We start from the raw sequence: 17,500 nt of genomic DNA on the forward strand, positions 1-17,500 counted from the left end.
GGGCGTGATGGCCGCACGCCCGCCGCTCGCATCGCACGGCAGGGCAAGCAGGTGCTGCATCACATCGCGGGCAGCAAACACCATGCCCATGGCTTCATTGGCCTCATCCTCACCCTCATCATCGTCACCACTGTAATCGTCGTCATCATCATCGTCATCATCATCAGCATCATCATTCTCATCGTCGTCGTCGTCTTGTTGGCGGGTGATGGCAGCGATGAAGCGCAGTGCGATGCTTTCGCAGATGCCGTGTACGATGGCAGATGTGCCCGTGGGCCGGCCAGGACTGCTTTCAGCATCATTGTCATCGCCATCAGCGTGGTCACCACCAATGCTGGTGTTGTTGATGGAGTTGAGGGCAACTTGCAACACGTCACCGCGTGCGTCAGAGCGGCGGGCAATTGACAGCAGGCTGAAGAACGCGTACAGCATCTGCTCGTTCTCCTGCAGCTTCTTCAGCACCTGAAACACGTGCTCATCGGAGGTGATGCTGATGTCGTCCCCAAAGCACAGGCACAGACCGCGCCAGATGTCCAGCACGTTGGCGCCAACGTGGATGTTGGCATAGCGCACCCAGTCGACCAGCAACAACGGCCCAACAACCGCAGCTGCGTTGTGTACCTGAGACATGTCACCAAACCCGTTCCCGCTCTCGTCATCATCATCGTCACCGTCATCGTCATCATCGCCATTCGCATCCAACTCGTCCACATCATCGTCATCATCATCGTCCTCGCGCTCGTCCATGTCGCTCGTCCATGTCGTCCACGTCATCATCGTCCTGTGTGTCCATGATGTCAAGAGTGACGTCGTCGGTGCTCACACCGGCCGCCATGGCGTGCGAAAAGGCGTCGCGCACGCGTGCGATGAACCCCTGCACGTGGCTGGCACGCGTCTGCTCCGTGCGCGCCGCGTCCATCTCGGCAAATAGCGCCTCTGCCAGCGCACACAGGCTGTTGTACCAGCGATGCGTTTCTGGGAGCCGCAGTGACACGGGACGCAGCACACTTGTGGTTGCAGGCGAAATGTCATCCGCGTCGCCCTCGTCGCCAACAACTGGCTGCTCGTGCTGCGCAGTGCTGGCGGCAAATGCGCGCGCCGTGGACGGCAGTGCATCGAGTGCGAGCACGGCGTACGCCCGCGGGGAAATCTCGAGCTGAGCAAGCAGCGCGCGCGTGGCGTCGTCAGGCACAAGCTGCCTCACATCGGGCACAAAGTGGTGCTGCTCCATGCTGAAGATGATGCGTGCGAGCGCAGACAGGAATGCCTCACGCGCCGTGCGCACCACACGCTGCCCAAACGTGGCGTAGCTTGGCTGCTTCATGTCCTGCTGCGCCAGCTGTGCAACCCACGTCGTGGTGGAATCCAGCATCAGCGCCGCCGCGTGCGCCAAAATCATGCACAGCTGCTCGCCCTCCTGGTCTTGGGACGTGAGCGCGGCCAGCAGCCGGTCGATTGAGGACCGCGCACGCTGCTGGCAGTGCGGCACGCGCGAGAAGTCGATGCGCGAGTAGCACCACCACAGCGCGTCTGGGGTGATCAGGCGCCGGTAGTGCAGCAGCGAATGATCGTGGCGCAGCACCACGTCCTGCAGAGAGTGCGAGCACAGCTCAATCAGGTTGAGGGTCGGCTCAACAACAGGTGGCGCCGATGGCCCAGCTGGCACATGCATCGCCGCACCGCCAACATCATCACCGCCACCGCTCACGTGCTGCGTATGCTGCTCCTGCTGCAGGGCTTGTGCAGCAAAGGAGGGCAGCGAGCCGAGATCGTCGCAGTAGCGCAGCTCCCACTCCGCAGACGCGGTGATGGTCTGCAGCATGGCCACTTCCTGCGCTTGCTTGCGGAGGCTCGTCGTCTTGGAGTGCATGTGCACGCACACAATCACGCGGCTGCACCCCTGGCCACCATGTGTGTGCTCACCGTTGAGACCAGCATCGCCGCGCGTCTCCCGGTCAACGCCAGCCAGCAGGCCGTCCACCTTCTCCTGCACCATGGCCAGGTGCTTGAACTCGTTGAGCAGCAGCTGCACCACAACCGTGCCGTGGTGGCCGGCGCGGCGCAGTGCTTCTCGCAGCTCAAGCGACAACATGCGCTCAGACTTGATGTCGGACACACGCACAATCTCACACTCCGACACCTCCCTGAAGGGATAGAAGATGCTGGTGCGCGTCACCAGCAACAGGCGGCGCAGCGGCTGGGCCGGCAGCGGCTGGGCCGGCAGCGGCTGCTGACGTGCCTTCTTCGCTTTGCTTGGTTTCACCAGCATCTCATCGTCATCGTCTTCAGCGGCACCTTCATCAGTGGCGGCGTCGTCATCATCATGACCACCAGCACCACCAGCACCACCATCGCCATAATCGCCATAATCGCCTTTGCGCACACTGGCCCCTTGCTGTCCGTCACCACCACCACCGTCACTATCCCCTGACGGAGCACCAAACCACTGCAGCCACTCGAGCAGGCCCGTGAGGGAGTGGTGTGAGGATTCATGCATGTACACGTCAACCACGCGCTGCTTGTCCTCGTCCGAAAACTGCGTCAGCGACACCAAAAACTCAAGCGTCATCAGGTCAATCAAGCTGTGCTTGATGCGTTGCTGCAGCTGCTGTGCCAGGTCAGGGGTCAGGTGCCACTGAGATGCGCGCAGGAACCGGCTTCCCGTCGCACCACCAGCATGTTGTTGCTGCTGTTGCTGTTGCTGTTGCTGTTGGAGATAGCTTGGTGGCACGTGTGCTTTCAATTCTTCCTCTTGGTGTTGCAGCAGTTCCTGCCAGCTCTCGTCACCGGGCTCCTGTGACTGCCACGCACTGGTGGCCTCTCCTGGTGCACTCGGCGCCGTTGGTGTGGCGGCAACAGCTGATGTGCTGCTGCCTCTGCCACCGCCGCTAGTGCCAGCCAGATTGGTCCCACCCGATCCCATGGCGGCCTGCATGCTCGCCAGGTGCTTGAGCAGCAGGCTTGGCACCATGTTGTCGCTGTAGCACGGGATGGCCCTCGCCTTGTCCCTTGGCGTCACGGCGGACGTGTCCTGTCCACGCGCAACGATGCGCGTGAGCCAGTTCTCCACCTGCATGCACACGTCCCGCTGGTCCTCCGACAACACGTCTGGGAAGCTGAGCAGGTGCTTCTCAAAGCGGTTGAGGAAGGGCGGGTCATACGTCTGCATCTTCTCCCGATCCATCAGCACGACGCAGCGGAAGCGCTCATGCACGGGGCACAGTGGGTTGCTGAGGGAGCCCAGGGCAATGGTGCAGTTGCGCCGGCCCTTGATCATGGTGTAGCTCTGGTTCAGCATGTCGTACAGGCTGCCGTAGATGGAATCAAGGTCCACCAGCACCAGCACGCCACCATGCTCCATCTTCAGGATGATCTGACTCAGCACAGAGTACGGGTACTCCTCGCTCACCACGTCCGCCTCAAACTGGCTGCCGCGGATAATGAGGGCGTTGCTCGTGTCCAAGCTGGAGAAAGTCTTCAAGATGGACAGCGCCGCGCGACCGACGGACCCGATCATTAGGTGGCGCGCAAACACGTCCTGCCAATTGTCCTCAATGCATGCCACGGTGCTGTGGCTCGCATTCATCAGCGTGGTACCACCCCACTTGCTGCAGCTGCTCTTGCACAAGCGTGAAGAAGAGCTGTCGATCGCTGTGGGCGGTGTCGCCTCCGAGCTTGCCGGAGAAGTTGCGGATGATGGCGGTGGCCACCACACCCTCGCTCGCATTCAGCTCGTCCATCCTGCGGCACACAGTCTTGCATACACTGTAGAAATCGCGGAGGCCAAAGAAGGGCTGGCGGTTCTCGGCCTTGCACTGCCTCATGTAGGCGTTGTAGCCATTGGCCACCCCTGTGAGCACCGTTTGCAGGGGAAGAGGCAGATGATGATTCCACACGTCGCCCACGTTGGCGACGTTGTGCTCCTTGGCGATGAAGCTCTTGGCAATCGTCATTGCGGTCCTGCAAAGATCCTTCCGCGACGGCTCCGGTCGGGAGATGTGCAGTGCGCGGTTCATCTTCGCCGCATCGAGCGCCCAGTTGGAGATGCCGACGACGCCAACACGGAGCTCGCTGCCGTCTGGCGGCTCAAGTTTGGCGTGCAGCACCTTGAGCGGGTTGTGGCGCGAGTACTCGGCCAGTCCAACCTCATCCAGCACCACCACGGGCAGCACGTCTTGATGGTTGGCGCTGTCCAGGTACGCTTCCGCACGAGCAAATACCTGGAGGATGCCCTCGCTCGTCGCCTCAACGCTGCCTTGGTACGCAAACACGGTGATGCCCGGGTACAGCTTGAGCAGCGGGTCGCGCGAGTCACGGCCACGAAGACTGTTGTTGACCAGGCTCATGCTCACCGTCTTGCTGTTGCCCGGCTTGCCAATCAGGAAGATGGGGATGCGGTTGAGCAGCGACACCACAATGGAAAACGTGTTCTCCAGCAAGGCCGCGTTCTCTGCCAAGTTCTGGAACTGCGGTGCCCGCCTGTCCATGCGATCCACCATGTCCAGCTGCTCCTCGCGGATGAGCTGTGAAATGCCATCGCGGCCTCGCTTGTGACGTGCACCAACGTGTGCAATGCACTGGTCGAGCAGTTCGATACGTTTGCTGTCTTCAGGGAGACGCACCATGTAGCACTGGCTGAGCGACAGCCACGCGGCGTGCATGTTCTCAGACAGGCCTCCGAGGACTGTTTTGCGCTCTCGTCGCTCAGCACGGGGCAGCCTTGCCCTCTGCTGCCGCCACTTCTTGAAGAACTTGAAGAGCGTGCAGAAACGCTTGACGTCACGCAAGCTGATCATGTGATCTGTCTTCTTCCTCAGGTAGTCGTGGCACTGATACAGCATCTCCACCACCACATTCTTCTCGTCCTGGTCCAGCCCAAGGCCGTCCACCATGCTGCCCATGTACAGCCGCTCGTCGCCAGCGGACAGCTCGCCAAAGTCCCACACGTACGGCAGCATTGCCTCCGGCAGCGGGTGCACGCGGTACATGAGGTGCGACTGCGCGTCAATGGGCTGGCGCTCCGTGGTGACCAGCCCTGGTGTTGGCGCTGGGCAGTCACGGCGCTTGTACGGGTTGCACGCAGCCGCAATCTTGACGTTGTCCGGGATGGAGCGGGAGCCGCAGCGGCGGCGCACAATGATGTCGGACAGCAGGTCGAGGTGCAAGCACGTGTTGATCTCGTCAAGGAAGATCCACACGGGGTTGCCTGCCGCTCCTGTCGCTGCAGCTGTCGTTGCACTTGTGATGGCTGCGTTGACGTAATCGATAATGTCCTGTGCTGTGGTGCCTGCGTGAATGCCAAGTGGCCGTTCGTAAACCACGTCGCTGCACATGTGTGCCAGCTGCTTGAAGAGGGACGTCTTACCGCAGCCTGCGTGGCCCATGAGAATGCACGGCACGTTGTTGGTTATGCGGATGTAGATCAGCACCATCTTCAGCAGGTTGTCTGGTGTCATGGCGTACTGGCCCTGCTCTGTGTTTTTGTTGTGGCCCAACAGCTGCTTGATGCGCACAAACAGCTCTTTCGACGAGTGTGCGTCCATTGGCTTGAGCGGCGCACCCTGCACCTCAAAGTACTTCCGCACCTGTGGCGGCACGCTGTTTGGGTCCGAGTAGAAGGGGCATGCGCACCCGTCGTTGGCAGCGCACAGCATCCAGTGCTCCATCTCCGTCCACGTGATGGCTCTCTCCATCTGCCGCAGCATGGCATCGGTGACCGTCCCTGCCGCGTCCTGGTGATGGTGCTGCGCGTCTCTCACGGCGTCAACGGAGGGCACGGCGAACCGCTGAGCCGTCTTCACCACCGCCGTCAGCACGCCGCGTCGAATCTCCTGTGCGCGCTCCTCAGCCAACTCCATGAAGTTTTGTAGCGTGTTGGCGGTGAGGAACGAGCTGGTGAACATGCGCGGCAGCTGCTGGGCGGCGACGAGGAGGAAGGTGTTGAGCTCGCCAAAGGAGGCGTGGTTCTCTTGCAGGCGCGGGAAGTATTGCGTCAGGAGGCGAATGCAGTCTCCCTTGCTCAGCGGTGTCGGCTCAATGCCATCCATGGCGTTCAGATCAGGTTCCCTGTACACCACGTCCGTGAGCTGGTCCCTGTGCAGGAGGTCGAGGTAGCGGCAAGCACGCTGGATGGGCGAGCTCGTATCCGTTGGCACGTGAATATTGTTTGCGTCCCACCCAAGCACTTCCTTGGTAAAAGAGGCAGTGGGCGCGCCCGTCTGTGCAGGCGCAGCCTGTGTGGCGGATGCCGCCACTTCATCGGCAAACGGGGCCTTGGTGGTGAGCGCGAGCTGCTGGCTCAAGCTGTCGTGCAGCGTGTTGCCAATCTCAACGTACACTGCGACGTGGCGTGGCACGTGCCACAGCCTGTCGTCGCGCGAGAGGCAGCGCAGCACCAGCAGCTGGAACAGATGCATGTTGAGGTCATCCTCAATGTTCAGTGCCGCCCCGACGTCAATGTACAGTGCCTTGACGCGTGGGTCCATCAGCGGCAGGCGAGACAGCTTGTCGTGCAGGACGTCAAACGTGTCCTGCCCAGAGACGAGCAGCGTGCAGTAGTGTCCGCCATCGCCAGCAACAGCGTCACGCGGGAGGGTTGCTGTTGTCGCCATGCCTGCAGGCACGGGCCCACTCAGTGGCACGGGGAACTCAAACAGCGCGTCCAAAAACTCGTCGCCTTCACCATCGTCATCGGATGAGAAGAGCGTCGGTGATGCGTCGCCATCCCCTTCATCGTCGTCCACAAGGTCGTCCCCGCCATCAGCACCACTGCCACCCGTTTTCGTCGTGGCGGTAGTTGCGGTGGTAGCTTGCGACGTGCGTGAGAGCATGGACGAGCGAAGCGGCCCGCGTCGCCCAACACGGCCACTGCCACGTCCACTGTCGCCATCACCATCACCATCACCATCACCATCACCAGCACCGTTGCTGCCGCCATCGGCAAGGCGTGCGAGGTGGTGCTGGATGAAGGTGGATTTGCCCTGCTGCGCGTACTCGCTGGCAACAACGGTGACAGCACCGTGCTCCCTCGTGTGCAGCGCGTAGTTGGCCAGCAGCTGTTGCGCCACGTGCCCCGTCAAGTCCTCGTCCACCAGCCCCGCAACGCCGTGCAGGAGGCGACTGCGCGTGGTGCGGCGACACACGACGGTGAAGCGTGGCAGCGGGCGGCTTGACTCCGGCACGTGCTCGCCAACAGCGGGTGCGAATGGCTTTGAGGAGCGATGGTTGGAGCAGCGGTGGCCCCACTTGGTCAACTCCTCCTTCAACTCCGCCTGCGCTTCAATGCTGAGCAGCTCCGGATACACGAGCACAAACGGCAGGTCTGTTGTCTCCTGGCTGCGGGCAAGGAACAGCCGCACAATCGCCACGCGCGTGTGCTCGGAGCAGAAGAGGCACTGCGCAGGCAGGTACTCCAGGTTGGCGTCCGTGAATGCAGCGAGGATGGAGGCGGCAGCCGTGCGATCGTCCTCAGACAGCAGCACCCGCACAAGATCGTGCTTGGCAGCGTGGCGGAACGGCGGCAGCATGCTCTCGTCAATCATTCCAGAGGGGTGAAGGGCGCGTGGTGGCGGCGCATCGATGAGCGACTTGAGCATCGCCAGCAGCTCGCTCAGCCGGTGCACGTTGTCATCGCATGCACCCATGCTGTTGAGCACATCGCGCACATACAGCGACACCTGGTGCACGTCAGCGTGGGGACCGAGCATGGCCAGCAGCAGCTGGTCTCGCTCCTGCACCAGCTCCTCATCGTGGTGCTCGTGTGGTTGCACGAGTGCATGGAACAGCACCACCAGCTGGCGGTTGGAAAAGATGTTGAGCACGTCATAGCGCTCGCGCATCTCCTTCAAGCGCTCCGTCCACAGCAGGAGGTGGGTCTGCAGCGCACCCGTGTAGTCCTTCAGGTTGGCGCCTTGTACCGCCATCGCGTGCGTGTAGCAGTTGAACTCTTCAAGGTGTCCGCTCTCCGCCAGCTGCTTCAGCTCTGCCATGGCCAACTCGACGCCTTCCACCAAGTCCCTGAACCGCTGCATGTGCACACGCACGTCCTGGTCCTGGTCTGTGGACAGCAGGCACGCGCGCGCACGCAGGTCGCTCACGTCGCGCTCCGACAACTCAATGTCCTCGCTCCTGTGGCGGATGCAGATGTGGTAGCTTGCGGTCTGGCGGAGCGAGTCGCACCTGAACACGATGCGTGCGCCTTCGACGGAGGGATCAACAACGAGGCGAATGCGTTCGCGGGCAGCGGCACCGCGGTCGCTCAGCGTATTCACAAACAGCTGCAGCGCCTCAAGACCTTGGTTGCAGATGCGCAGCAGTTGCGACAGCGGTAGGCGGTCTGGCTGGCGCGCCGATGATGCTGACGACGACGCCGAACCTGATGTTGCTCCCGAGGAGGATGCAGCATGGCCCTGGCTCTGGTGAAAGCGCTGGCTGAGAAGACGAAGAAAGTCCTCCAGGTCCTTCGCCTTTGTGTCAGCGTTGATGAGCGGGAACATAAACGAGTGCAGCAAAATGAAGGCGTTGACCTGCTCGGCTGTGGCCATGTATGCGTCGGAACCAAACGCCTCCGCGCTCGCCGTGTAGTGGCGCACGTCACCATCCTGTTCCCGCAGGAACTCGAGCAAGTTACCTGCGTCGGCCATCTCACCAAGCACCTCCCACACGTCCGGATCGTCAGGGACATGTGACTGTACGTCCTGCACAGCCGTGTGCAGGTGGCGGAGTGTCTGCGAGTCGTCCACAGCCAGCACCGCGTCGATGGCATCGGTGAGATCGGAGCTCTGGTGCTGCAGCAGGTCCTGGCACACCTGCAGCACACGGCCAAGCTGTTCTGCGCGCTGTGCATAGTGGCGCCGATCAACGTAGCTGGAGAGCTGATTCACCAGTTCCTGCACGTGCCACGTTGTGCCAGCGTTCATGGGATGAGTCAGCACTGTACACAGCAGCGTCATGTCGTGTTCCACCTGTGCGCGCGTGAGCCCTCCCCACATGACGTGAAGATCAGACAGCGGTGTGTTGGAGCTGAGTTGGTTGAACAGCCGCGCGTGCTCCGCCAGCAGGTCCGTTGTCTTCACCAGTGTCTCCTCCACCTCCTTCTTTGCCTGCGCCATGACGGCCTCCCGTGATGGCGGTGGTGCCGTTGCAGCGACGGCAGGTCCACCCTCATCAGCATCGTCATCGTCGTCGTCATCATCAAACAGCGGAAACATGATCTCATCATCATCATCGTCAGCGTCAGCGTCGTTGTCGGCGTCATTGATGTTGTTGTCACCATCCCCTTCGCCGTCGGTGTTGCCCTCAGCACCACTCGATGCTGCTGTTGTTGCTGCTGCTGCCGTTGTTGTTACAACACCCGTGTCTGTGTTAGTGTGCAACTGCTTGTTGACAAAGGCACGGAATGTGTAGCTCATTGCACGCTGGTGGATGGCGTGGAGGAGGCCGTTGTCGGCAACAGCAAGCGCCCCGTTCCAGCGATGGTTGTCGCTGACTTGGCTGAGCGGGCGTGTCTGCCACGTGTCAAGCGTCTGTGGTAGGCTGGCCACCCACGTATTGGTCGGCAGCACATCCGACAGGTAGCGGTGCAAACTCTCCACCGTCATGCTCTCCCCGGCAAGGCGATCACGTGCCCTCAGCGCCTCATCAATCAGCATGTACGGTTCCTGCACGCCTTTGGGCGACACGATGCCCATGAGATTGGCGAGTGTCGCCCTGTTGTCACGCAGCGCGCCTGGCTCCTGGTTTGGTGGGAACAACTGCGCAATGTCCGCTGGCGTCTTGGCGAGGTCACGCCACGCCTCGTATTCGTGGGCCAGGATCTGTCGTGCCGCCACCGCCGGCAGCGTCTGCTGCCACTCGTATGGCGAGGGCGAGGTGAGCACCAGCCGCCACAGCGCGGGGCGGGTCGCAACGTCGGTGAGGGTTTGCGGGGTGGTGAGCTCTGACAACATGTCCACGCCAACGCGGCGGAACATGTTGTGGTTACTTCTGCCCGGGTGTGTTGCTGTGAGCAGGGTCTTGAGGAGGGCACACAGGTCCTTATCGCCGGCCTGGCGATGCTTCCGGGCGAGCGCAACAGCGCGGTCAGCAGCGAGACCGAAAAGGTGGTTTGGTGTCGTTTGCTCCACAGTCAAGACAACGCCGTCGCCACTCGATGCGGAAATCAGCTGCTGGAAGAAGGCGACGAGGGGCACGTTGCTCTCTTCGACACAGTCGCCGGCGAGCAGGTAAATGGGCTTGAACTTGTGCATGCGTGCTGCCACCTCAGCCGCCCTGCCAGCTGGCATGCTGCTGATCACACCGAGTTGTTGCTGCAATCTGTCTTCGATGGTGGTGGCGAAGCGGATGAGTGAGCACACACTCAGCTCCTTCACCGTCTTGGTGCGTGGCTGCTGATACTGCTGGTGGTGCTGATACTGGTGGTGCTGGTAACCGTAGGAGCCGCCGGCGTAACGGCTGCTGCCCGAGCGCAAATTGTACCCATGCGAAGTCGCAGCCGCGTACGTGCGTGGGCCGCGCGATGATGACGACGATGCACCAGTGGCGCCAGAGTCAGGGCTATCCACAGTGACGGTTCGCGTCTCGGTTGCTTCTTCCTTCAGCCAGGTGCGCATGCCTGCCTCCACCTCTGCTGGCGACACCACACTCCACATGCTCGTGTATGCCTGTATCTGGGTAATGCCTTCAGGGATGGTGGTGAGGAGGCTGTCCAGCATGGCGCGGCAGATTTTGCTGCTGGTGTTGTTCATGAGCATCTGCATGAGCCGCCCGCGCTGGTCAGATGTGAGTTGCGCCGACTTTGCCAGCTTCGTCGCACCCGTGGCGAGCGGGTGGTCTGTATCGTTGCCAATCGATGGTAGCTGGCTCAGCCACACGTCGAAGATGTGCTCCTGCGCCTGTGGCAGCGTGGACATGTACTTGAGGTAGGCGCCCGATGTGCCCGCAGCCCGCTTCTTCTTGTTGGCGCCCTTGCCGCCAGTGTTGGTGAGGGCAGTGCGCACCACCCTGCCAAACTTGCCGGGGTCGTGTTCGCTCAGCACCTTGCCCGCCGGGTGCGTGGCAGCAAAGGACAGCGCATCCTCGTGTGAGAGCTGCGCGGGGATGGCGCGAGCAGCGAGCCACATCATTGTGTCGGCGCTGATGTGGATCGTCTCGTGGTACTGCTGCACGAAATCAGCGGCATCCAAGATGTCGTCCTCGCTGTACTCGATTGGCGCGCGGCTGTGATGGTGGTGATGGTGAGTGTGGTAGGGACTGTAGGAGTGGTGTGAATTGGTGTTGCTGTTGGTGGTGGGCAGCTCGGCCGTGTGCTCGATCTTCTCTGCCTCAAAGTTTGGAGTGAGCCCCAGAACGAGGATGACAAAGCACAAGTCATTGTATCCGGCGTCCCTGTCGTAGGAGTAAGTGCTGTTGGTACTCGTGTTGATGAGGGCAGCCAGCAGCTGCAGGTGATTTCGCAGCAGGTTGGGGTTGCTGGCAGAGAAAAGTTGAATCGTGTTGGGATCAGACACGAGCGCGCTCTGGATCAGGACGCGCGTGCTGGGACGACACTGCCGTGACTGCAGCTCGCCAACAACGCTGATGACGCCAACGGCCATGAGAAGACGAAGCACCTGGTGCCCCGTCAGGGAGTCCATAAACGGGGCGTTGCTCAACACGTTATCCATGACCTCGTGCATCGGCATTATGTTGAGCAGGGCACGCAGCGCGCCGTCGTTGTCGTCGCGGCGTAGAAACCGCTGGATGAAGAATCGAATCGCCTTTGCACGGAGGTGGTGGTTGTCTGTCGCAAAGTCGCTGAACACGTGCACGTGCGTGGTCTTGTCATCCTTGATGGCGAGCTCACGGTTACGGCCACGCTGCCACTCGAGTGATCCCTTGCCTCGAATGCGACGGTACATGTTTGACCACACGCCGTCGTCCTCAAAGTACTTGGCGAGCTTGTACGGGATGGTCGTTGGGCCGCGCACAGACACGGTGAAGGTCTTGGTGTAGTAGCGCTCACGCGAGCTGCTGCTGCCACCACTGGCTGAGTAGCGGTAAGCGCGATCCTTGGTGCCACGCCCCCCTTGCTTCTTCTTGCCCTTCTTCTTTCCTTTCTTCTTTCCCTTGCCCTTGTCCTTGCCCTTGCTCTTGCTGTTCCCCTTCTTCCCCTGTTGCTTTGGTCTGGACCAGCCACCAAACCGCGGGCTCGACCTTGCATCGTGAAACTCCTCACCATCATCATCATCGTCATCATCATCATCATCAGCAATACCATCATCGGCATCATTGTCGTCGTCGTCTTGTTGCTCTGGCAGCCGTGTTTCGGCGTTTGGCATCCAGACCTCCTTGCCATCTTCGTCGTAATATCGGCCAAATACCGGGTGGCTCCCGAGCATGTGGATGATTTGTCCGGGCGCCTCCATCACGTGCACGTGCTGCGCAACAGAAGCGATGACGTCACAGGAAGCAGCATGTGAGGACAGCGGAATGCGTTCGTGATGTGTATTTGAAAGAGAGAGGGGGGGGGTGTGTATGTGTGTGTATGTGTGTGGTGTGTGTTTGTGTGTGTGTGTTTGAATGTGTGTGTGTGTGTGCATATGTGTGTGTGTGTGTGCATGTGTGTTGCATGTTGTTGGGGTGTGTTCTTCAACGCACCACTGTGACGTCGCGCATTGGTTTCGGCTGTTGCGTCACTGCACCGGCAACGTGAGGGCCAGCTGTTGAAAAAAAAATTGCAGATTGGATGAATGGGAGGAACACAAGTTCAAGTGACCACAACCTCACAAACGCAACAACATCATACATACAAGCGTACACTTCACCCACCCACGCACACACTCACGCACACACCCGCGCACACACCCACGCACACACCCACGCACACACACACACACTCAAGCACACATCACGCACACACACACACGCACACACTCGCACCTGCTGTGTCGTGTTGGTGGTATGTCGTGGTTGCAGCAGCTGAAGGGTTGGTGGGAAACTTGGTCATGGCAGACGACTGCGTTTGGTGCTGTGACGACGACGGTGATGATCCTGGCGGCGCTGTTGCCTTACTGCCAGGCACGTGGGGCGTTGATGACGATGATTGCGGTTGTTGTTGATGTGGTTGGTGCTGCTGCTGCTGCTGCTGCTGCTGTTGTTGTTGGGTGGTGGCTTGCTGGTGTGAGCTGTACCCCCCACCCAAAGGATGTTCGAGCGGTGGTGCTGAAGCCTTGCTGCCGGGCACGTGCGTTGGTGTTGGTTTGGGAGCCGTCATCGCTCCAGCAGCACTGGCTGCGTCAGCCACATTGGGCGGTGCGTCTGTCTTTGCTGTGCATGCCGATGCCTGACCATCGCCCTCGCCATCCTCCTTCAGCGTGTTTGGTGGCGTCTTGAACCCAAACCCATCATCTTCATCGTCTTCATCATTGCCGTGCTCTCCGTGGTCATAATACTGATACTCATCGTAAGATGCCGTGACGGCGGTGGTATCTGCCACGTCAATGTCAACGCCACCGTTGCTGGCATCGGCGGCGTTGCCTTTGTGGTGGTGGTGGTGGTGATGATTGTGTTTAACGTCGTCGTCCACAGGCTTGTCAGCAACTGCCATGTTCTCACCAGCTACTGAAGCATCCGCGTCAATCTCATCATCATCATCGTCATCGACCACAACTGTTGCCGTCCCATCTGTTGGCTCAGCATCGCGATGGAAGCCGCTACCGCTGTTGGATGCAGGTGCTGCGATGGGCTGCGGCTGACTCGATGGTGCTGCTTGAGCCGTGGATGGCGCCAATGGCTGATCGGACATTGGGCCTTGTTGATTACCGACCCCAACACCAACATCATCGTCATCATCATCGTCATCATCATCATCATCACTGCCGCTGGTCTCAGCCAACTGCTTCTGCAGCTCTGCCATCTGCCGCTGCATCTCGAGCAGCTGCAGCCGCTGTGCTTCCTTTCGCGCGCGTCTGGCTTGCGCTTTCGCTTTCTTGGAGGCCGACGGTGGGGTAGGGTGCTCTTGCTGCTGGTGTGGCTGTTGATGTGGGTGTTGTTGTGGCTGTGGTGATTGCTGCTGATCAGGCTGTGGCTTGGAATGTAGAAACGAATGATGGTGGTGATGGTGATGATAGTTGTGATAGTGATGATAATGGTGATAGTGTACGACTTGGTGGTATGTGCCTGTCGTCATATCGGAGGAAATGCCTTCATTGTCCTGGAGACTGGCCGAGTGACTATCGGTGCAATTGCTCGTTTCCTGTTCACCATGAGATGAGGATGAGAGTGATCCTTCATTCAAGGAATCTCGTGCAGTTGAACTCTGGCAACAGTCGAAACACGGAATCACATGTCATCGTGACATAGACACAAGCGAAGGCGAGGACAGCGCGACAGCGGACACGTGCCTCAAGCCAAGCGAACAGTCCTCCCACTCAATAGACTGGCTGTTGTTATGTCTCAAGGTTCTTGTGTTCAACACTCACCATATTCGTGAACAGAGCGTACGCTCGTGGGCCAATGAGTGCAGTGTGATGATTTGACGTGGTTGCCGCTTGATTGTTCGTCTCCACAATCCAAACACCAGTCGACGCCTGAATGTCACCTCATGCGAAATGCCAAACAAGAGGAAGACATGCAGGCTTCCTTCCTGAAAGGTTTTGCCCGTGACACATCTGTTTCCATCGCAATTGCACCAAGTTACAGTTCCCCTCCACACGTAAATCATTCCCAATTCTCCACGCACGTTGCCAATCCTCAATTCAGGTTGAGCGTGTGTGGTTGTGACAGTGACATGGTTTGATGACACGCGAAGCTTGCTACGACACATCGCTCCATCTTCGTGCTTCCTTAAGCACTTGAGTAACACAATGTCGAGCACTCGTCGGTCGTGTGCCATGTCGCGTCGCATCACATGCAGTTCTGCGCTTCAATTGTTGACCTACGAGTGGATTTGTGAACAGGCACAGGCCTGGGTGAACTGTCTCATGTACAAGATGCAGAATCACGCCTTTAAGTACACGCTGAAGCACAAGCACCAGTACAAAACACACTCATGTCATGTCACATCAAGCAAACAAAAGCAAGAAGGAAACAAATACACCTCACCACCATCCCTCTCCCGGCCCCCTTCCCCACTTCCACACATGCACACGCTCGCGCACGCACGTGTCTCTTCACACAAATGCTTCCGGAGCCCAGCCGGTGCTGTCGTCGTCATCGTCGTCATCATAATCATCACTCGCTGTCTGATCTGCCTCATCGCTGTCCATGACAATCATAATCGGACGTGGTTGTTGTGGTTGCGTGTCGTGGCCGTTGTCTCGCCCGACACCGCCTTCCTCCCCATCGCTCGCTCCACCGTCGTGCTGCTGCTTTGCAACAAACGTTGCATCAGGATCATAGCCACCACGACCGTCCTCACCATCACCACCATCATTGTCATCGTCACCAAACTTGGCAGCCCGCTTGCCCACTTCCCTGCGCGTGTCGGCATGCGTGTCATGCACGTGTACATCATCACCATCGTGACCATCGTCCTCAAAGGTAGAGGAGGGAGCAGAGCTGTCCTCTGGCGGCGGCGGCGGTGGCGGTACTGGCGGCAACTCCCCATATGAGGACAGCCGCTGCCCTGGCGCCACCATCATCGCGTTGCTGCTGCTGCTGCTGCTCATGACGATGCTGTCCTTATGCCGCGCAGTTGACAACGCATTCGCATCAGCCGCATCAGTTGTGTCGGCTGCGTCGGTGTGGCCTTCGCTGTCTTCGACATCCGGGGTTACTTGCAGATACCCAGCCGTGTCGTCATCGTGCGTGTGCTCGTCCTCCCTTGTTGGTGCTGTTGTCGATGGTGATGATGTCATTGCTGGTGCTGTTGTCGATGGTGATGATGTTGATGATGGCGCAACAGGCCGGAACGCGCTGCCGGATGCGGTGCGAGCACGCGATGACACCCCAGCCAACACCTTGTCTCTCCGCCCCTGTCGCTGCTGCTGCTGTTGGTGGTGGTGCTGCTGCTGTTGGTGGTGGTGCTGCTGCTGTTGGTGGTGGTGGTACTGCTGTGTGCTGCTCTTGTTACCATCACTAGTGTCGGTGCTGGTGGCAGGAGCACCGCCGACGGTGACGGGCGATGAGCGAACGCGGAGGCGCTGTGGCAGCTGATGTTTCTTGCTTGCAGGCACGGCGGTCGATGGCGCCACACCGGTCGTTGCTGTCGTTGTCGTTGATGATGACGATGACAGAACGCCCAAGCGGTGTCGCTGCTGCTGCTGCTGCTGTGTCGTCAAGTTGACGGGTGTGGCCAGCTCAGAAGTGGGCTCTTGACCAGCACCCTCCACCTCATCATGATCATCATCACCGCCATCATCATCCTCATCTGCCACCGCCGCCAAATCGCTCGCGTTGAATCCAAATGCGCTCGTCTCGTGACTGCGAGGCGACCGCACACCACGACCACCACCGTCACCACGACCACCATTGTCACCGCCATCAACGCCTGTGCGGGGACTGACAGATGCGGCGTGACGGCGGCGCGCTGCTGTTGCCGTTGACGTGTGTCCGGATGGAGACACGCTGAACCGACCCGACAATCGCCCATATCGGCCTCGCCCTCCCTTTCCGCCGCCGCTGTTGCTGGCAGTCGACGTGCGGTCGCCACGGCCATCACCAACGCTCATGGTGCGGGTGGGCACACCGCCACCGCCAACATTGGCACTGCCTGGTGGTGTTGAGGCTGGCGACTCGCCGAGGAGAGAGATGCTGAATCTGTTGGCCCGCTGCCGCTTGCGTCGTGACAGCGGTGATGATGGCGTTGGCTGCATTGCGTCGCGGTACGGAAGCGTGCTGGTGGAGGGGGGAGATGTGTTTGCATGCGTGAGGAATGGATGAGGGGGGGGGCAACAAGAGAAGAGAAGAAAAACTATGGACCGTCACACACACACACACACACACACACACACACACACACACACACACACACACACACACACACACACACACACACACACACACACACACACACACACACACACACACACACACACACACACACACACACCTTTCGTATGTTGAGGGCAGCTGTGCGGGGCGTTCGTCAAAGTAGCGGTCAAACACGTGCTCGCAGTACTGTGAAGGGGCGGTGACAACACGAATACACATGGGCGTGAACGAGGGAGCGAGCGAATGTTCACAAGGACGCGAGCGGGCGAATACATATGTATTTGTGTGTGAGCGAGTGCACAGTTGTATTTGCGTGTGTGTGTATGTATTTGTGTGTGTGTGTGTGAGGAGTATCGCCCGATGTACATAATACAAGGTGTGCCATTCCACACCTTGATGATAATCTCGATGGCTGCGCTCTGCAGCGGCGTGTTCATCAGCGATTCCAGCGTCTAAACGCAGGAGGAGGAGGACGAGGAGGGGAAGGAAGGGAAAGGGGGGAGTCAAAACAAAGACGACGATGATGAGCGAGACTGAGGGATGTGTTGGGCGTCTGGTTCAAAGTGTTCCAGACACACAGACACCGACA

The 17,500-nt window shown here is 59.7% G+C and overlaps 2 protein-coding genes across 2 annotated transcripts in view; both read right to left on the reverse strand.

Moving 5' to 3' along the window:
• PTSG_12821 (serine/threonine protein kinase) overlaps positions 1-14,194 on the reverse strand; it is a gene marked incomplete at its 3' end in the record, with an annotated part of 21,613 nt that extends 7,419 nt beyond the window's left edge. Inside the window, exons 1-5 of the mRNA XM_004989755.1 lie at positions 12,919-14,194; positions 12,637-12,698; positions 3,606-12,416; positions 963-3,550; positions 64-781 (exon numbers count right to left, since the gene is read on the reverse strand). Coding sequence (XP_004989812.1) covers positions 64-781; positions 963-3,550; positions 3,606-12,416; positions 12,637-12,698; positions 12,919-14,167 — 13,428 coding nt within the window. The 5' untranslated portion in view covers positions 14,168-14,194. The remainder of the gene's footprint in view (positions 1-63; positions 782-962; positions 3,551-3,605; positions 12,417-12,636; positions 12,699-12,918) is intronic.
• Positions 14,195-14,808: 614 nt separating this feature from the next.
• PTSG_09015 (uncharacterized protein) overlaps positions 14,809-17,500 on the reverse strand; it is a gene marked incomplete at its 5' end in the record, with an annotated part of 10,762 nt that continues 8,070 nt past the window's right edge. The window contains 3 exons of the mRNA XM_004989756.1: positions 14,809-16,815; positions 17,030-17,097; positions 17,304-17,363. Coding sequence (XP_004989813.1) covers positions 15,150-16,815; positions 17,030-17,097; positions 17,304-17,363 — 1,794 coding nt within the window. The 3' untranslated portion in view covers positions 14,809-15,149. The remainder of the gene's footprint in view (positions 16,816-17,029; positions 17,098-17,303; positions 17,364-17,500) is intronic.

The sequence above is a fragment of the Salpingoeca rosetta genome (assembly GCF_000188695.1).
Source record: "Salpingoeca rosetta unplaced genomic scaffold supercont1.27, whole genome shotgun sequence".
NCBI lineage: Eukaryota > Choanoflagellata > Craspedida > Salpingoecidae > Salpingoeca > Salpingoeca rosetta.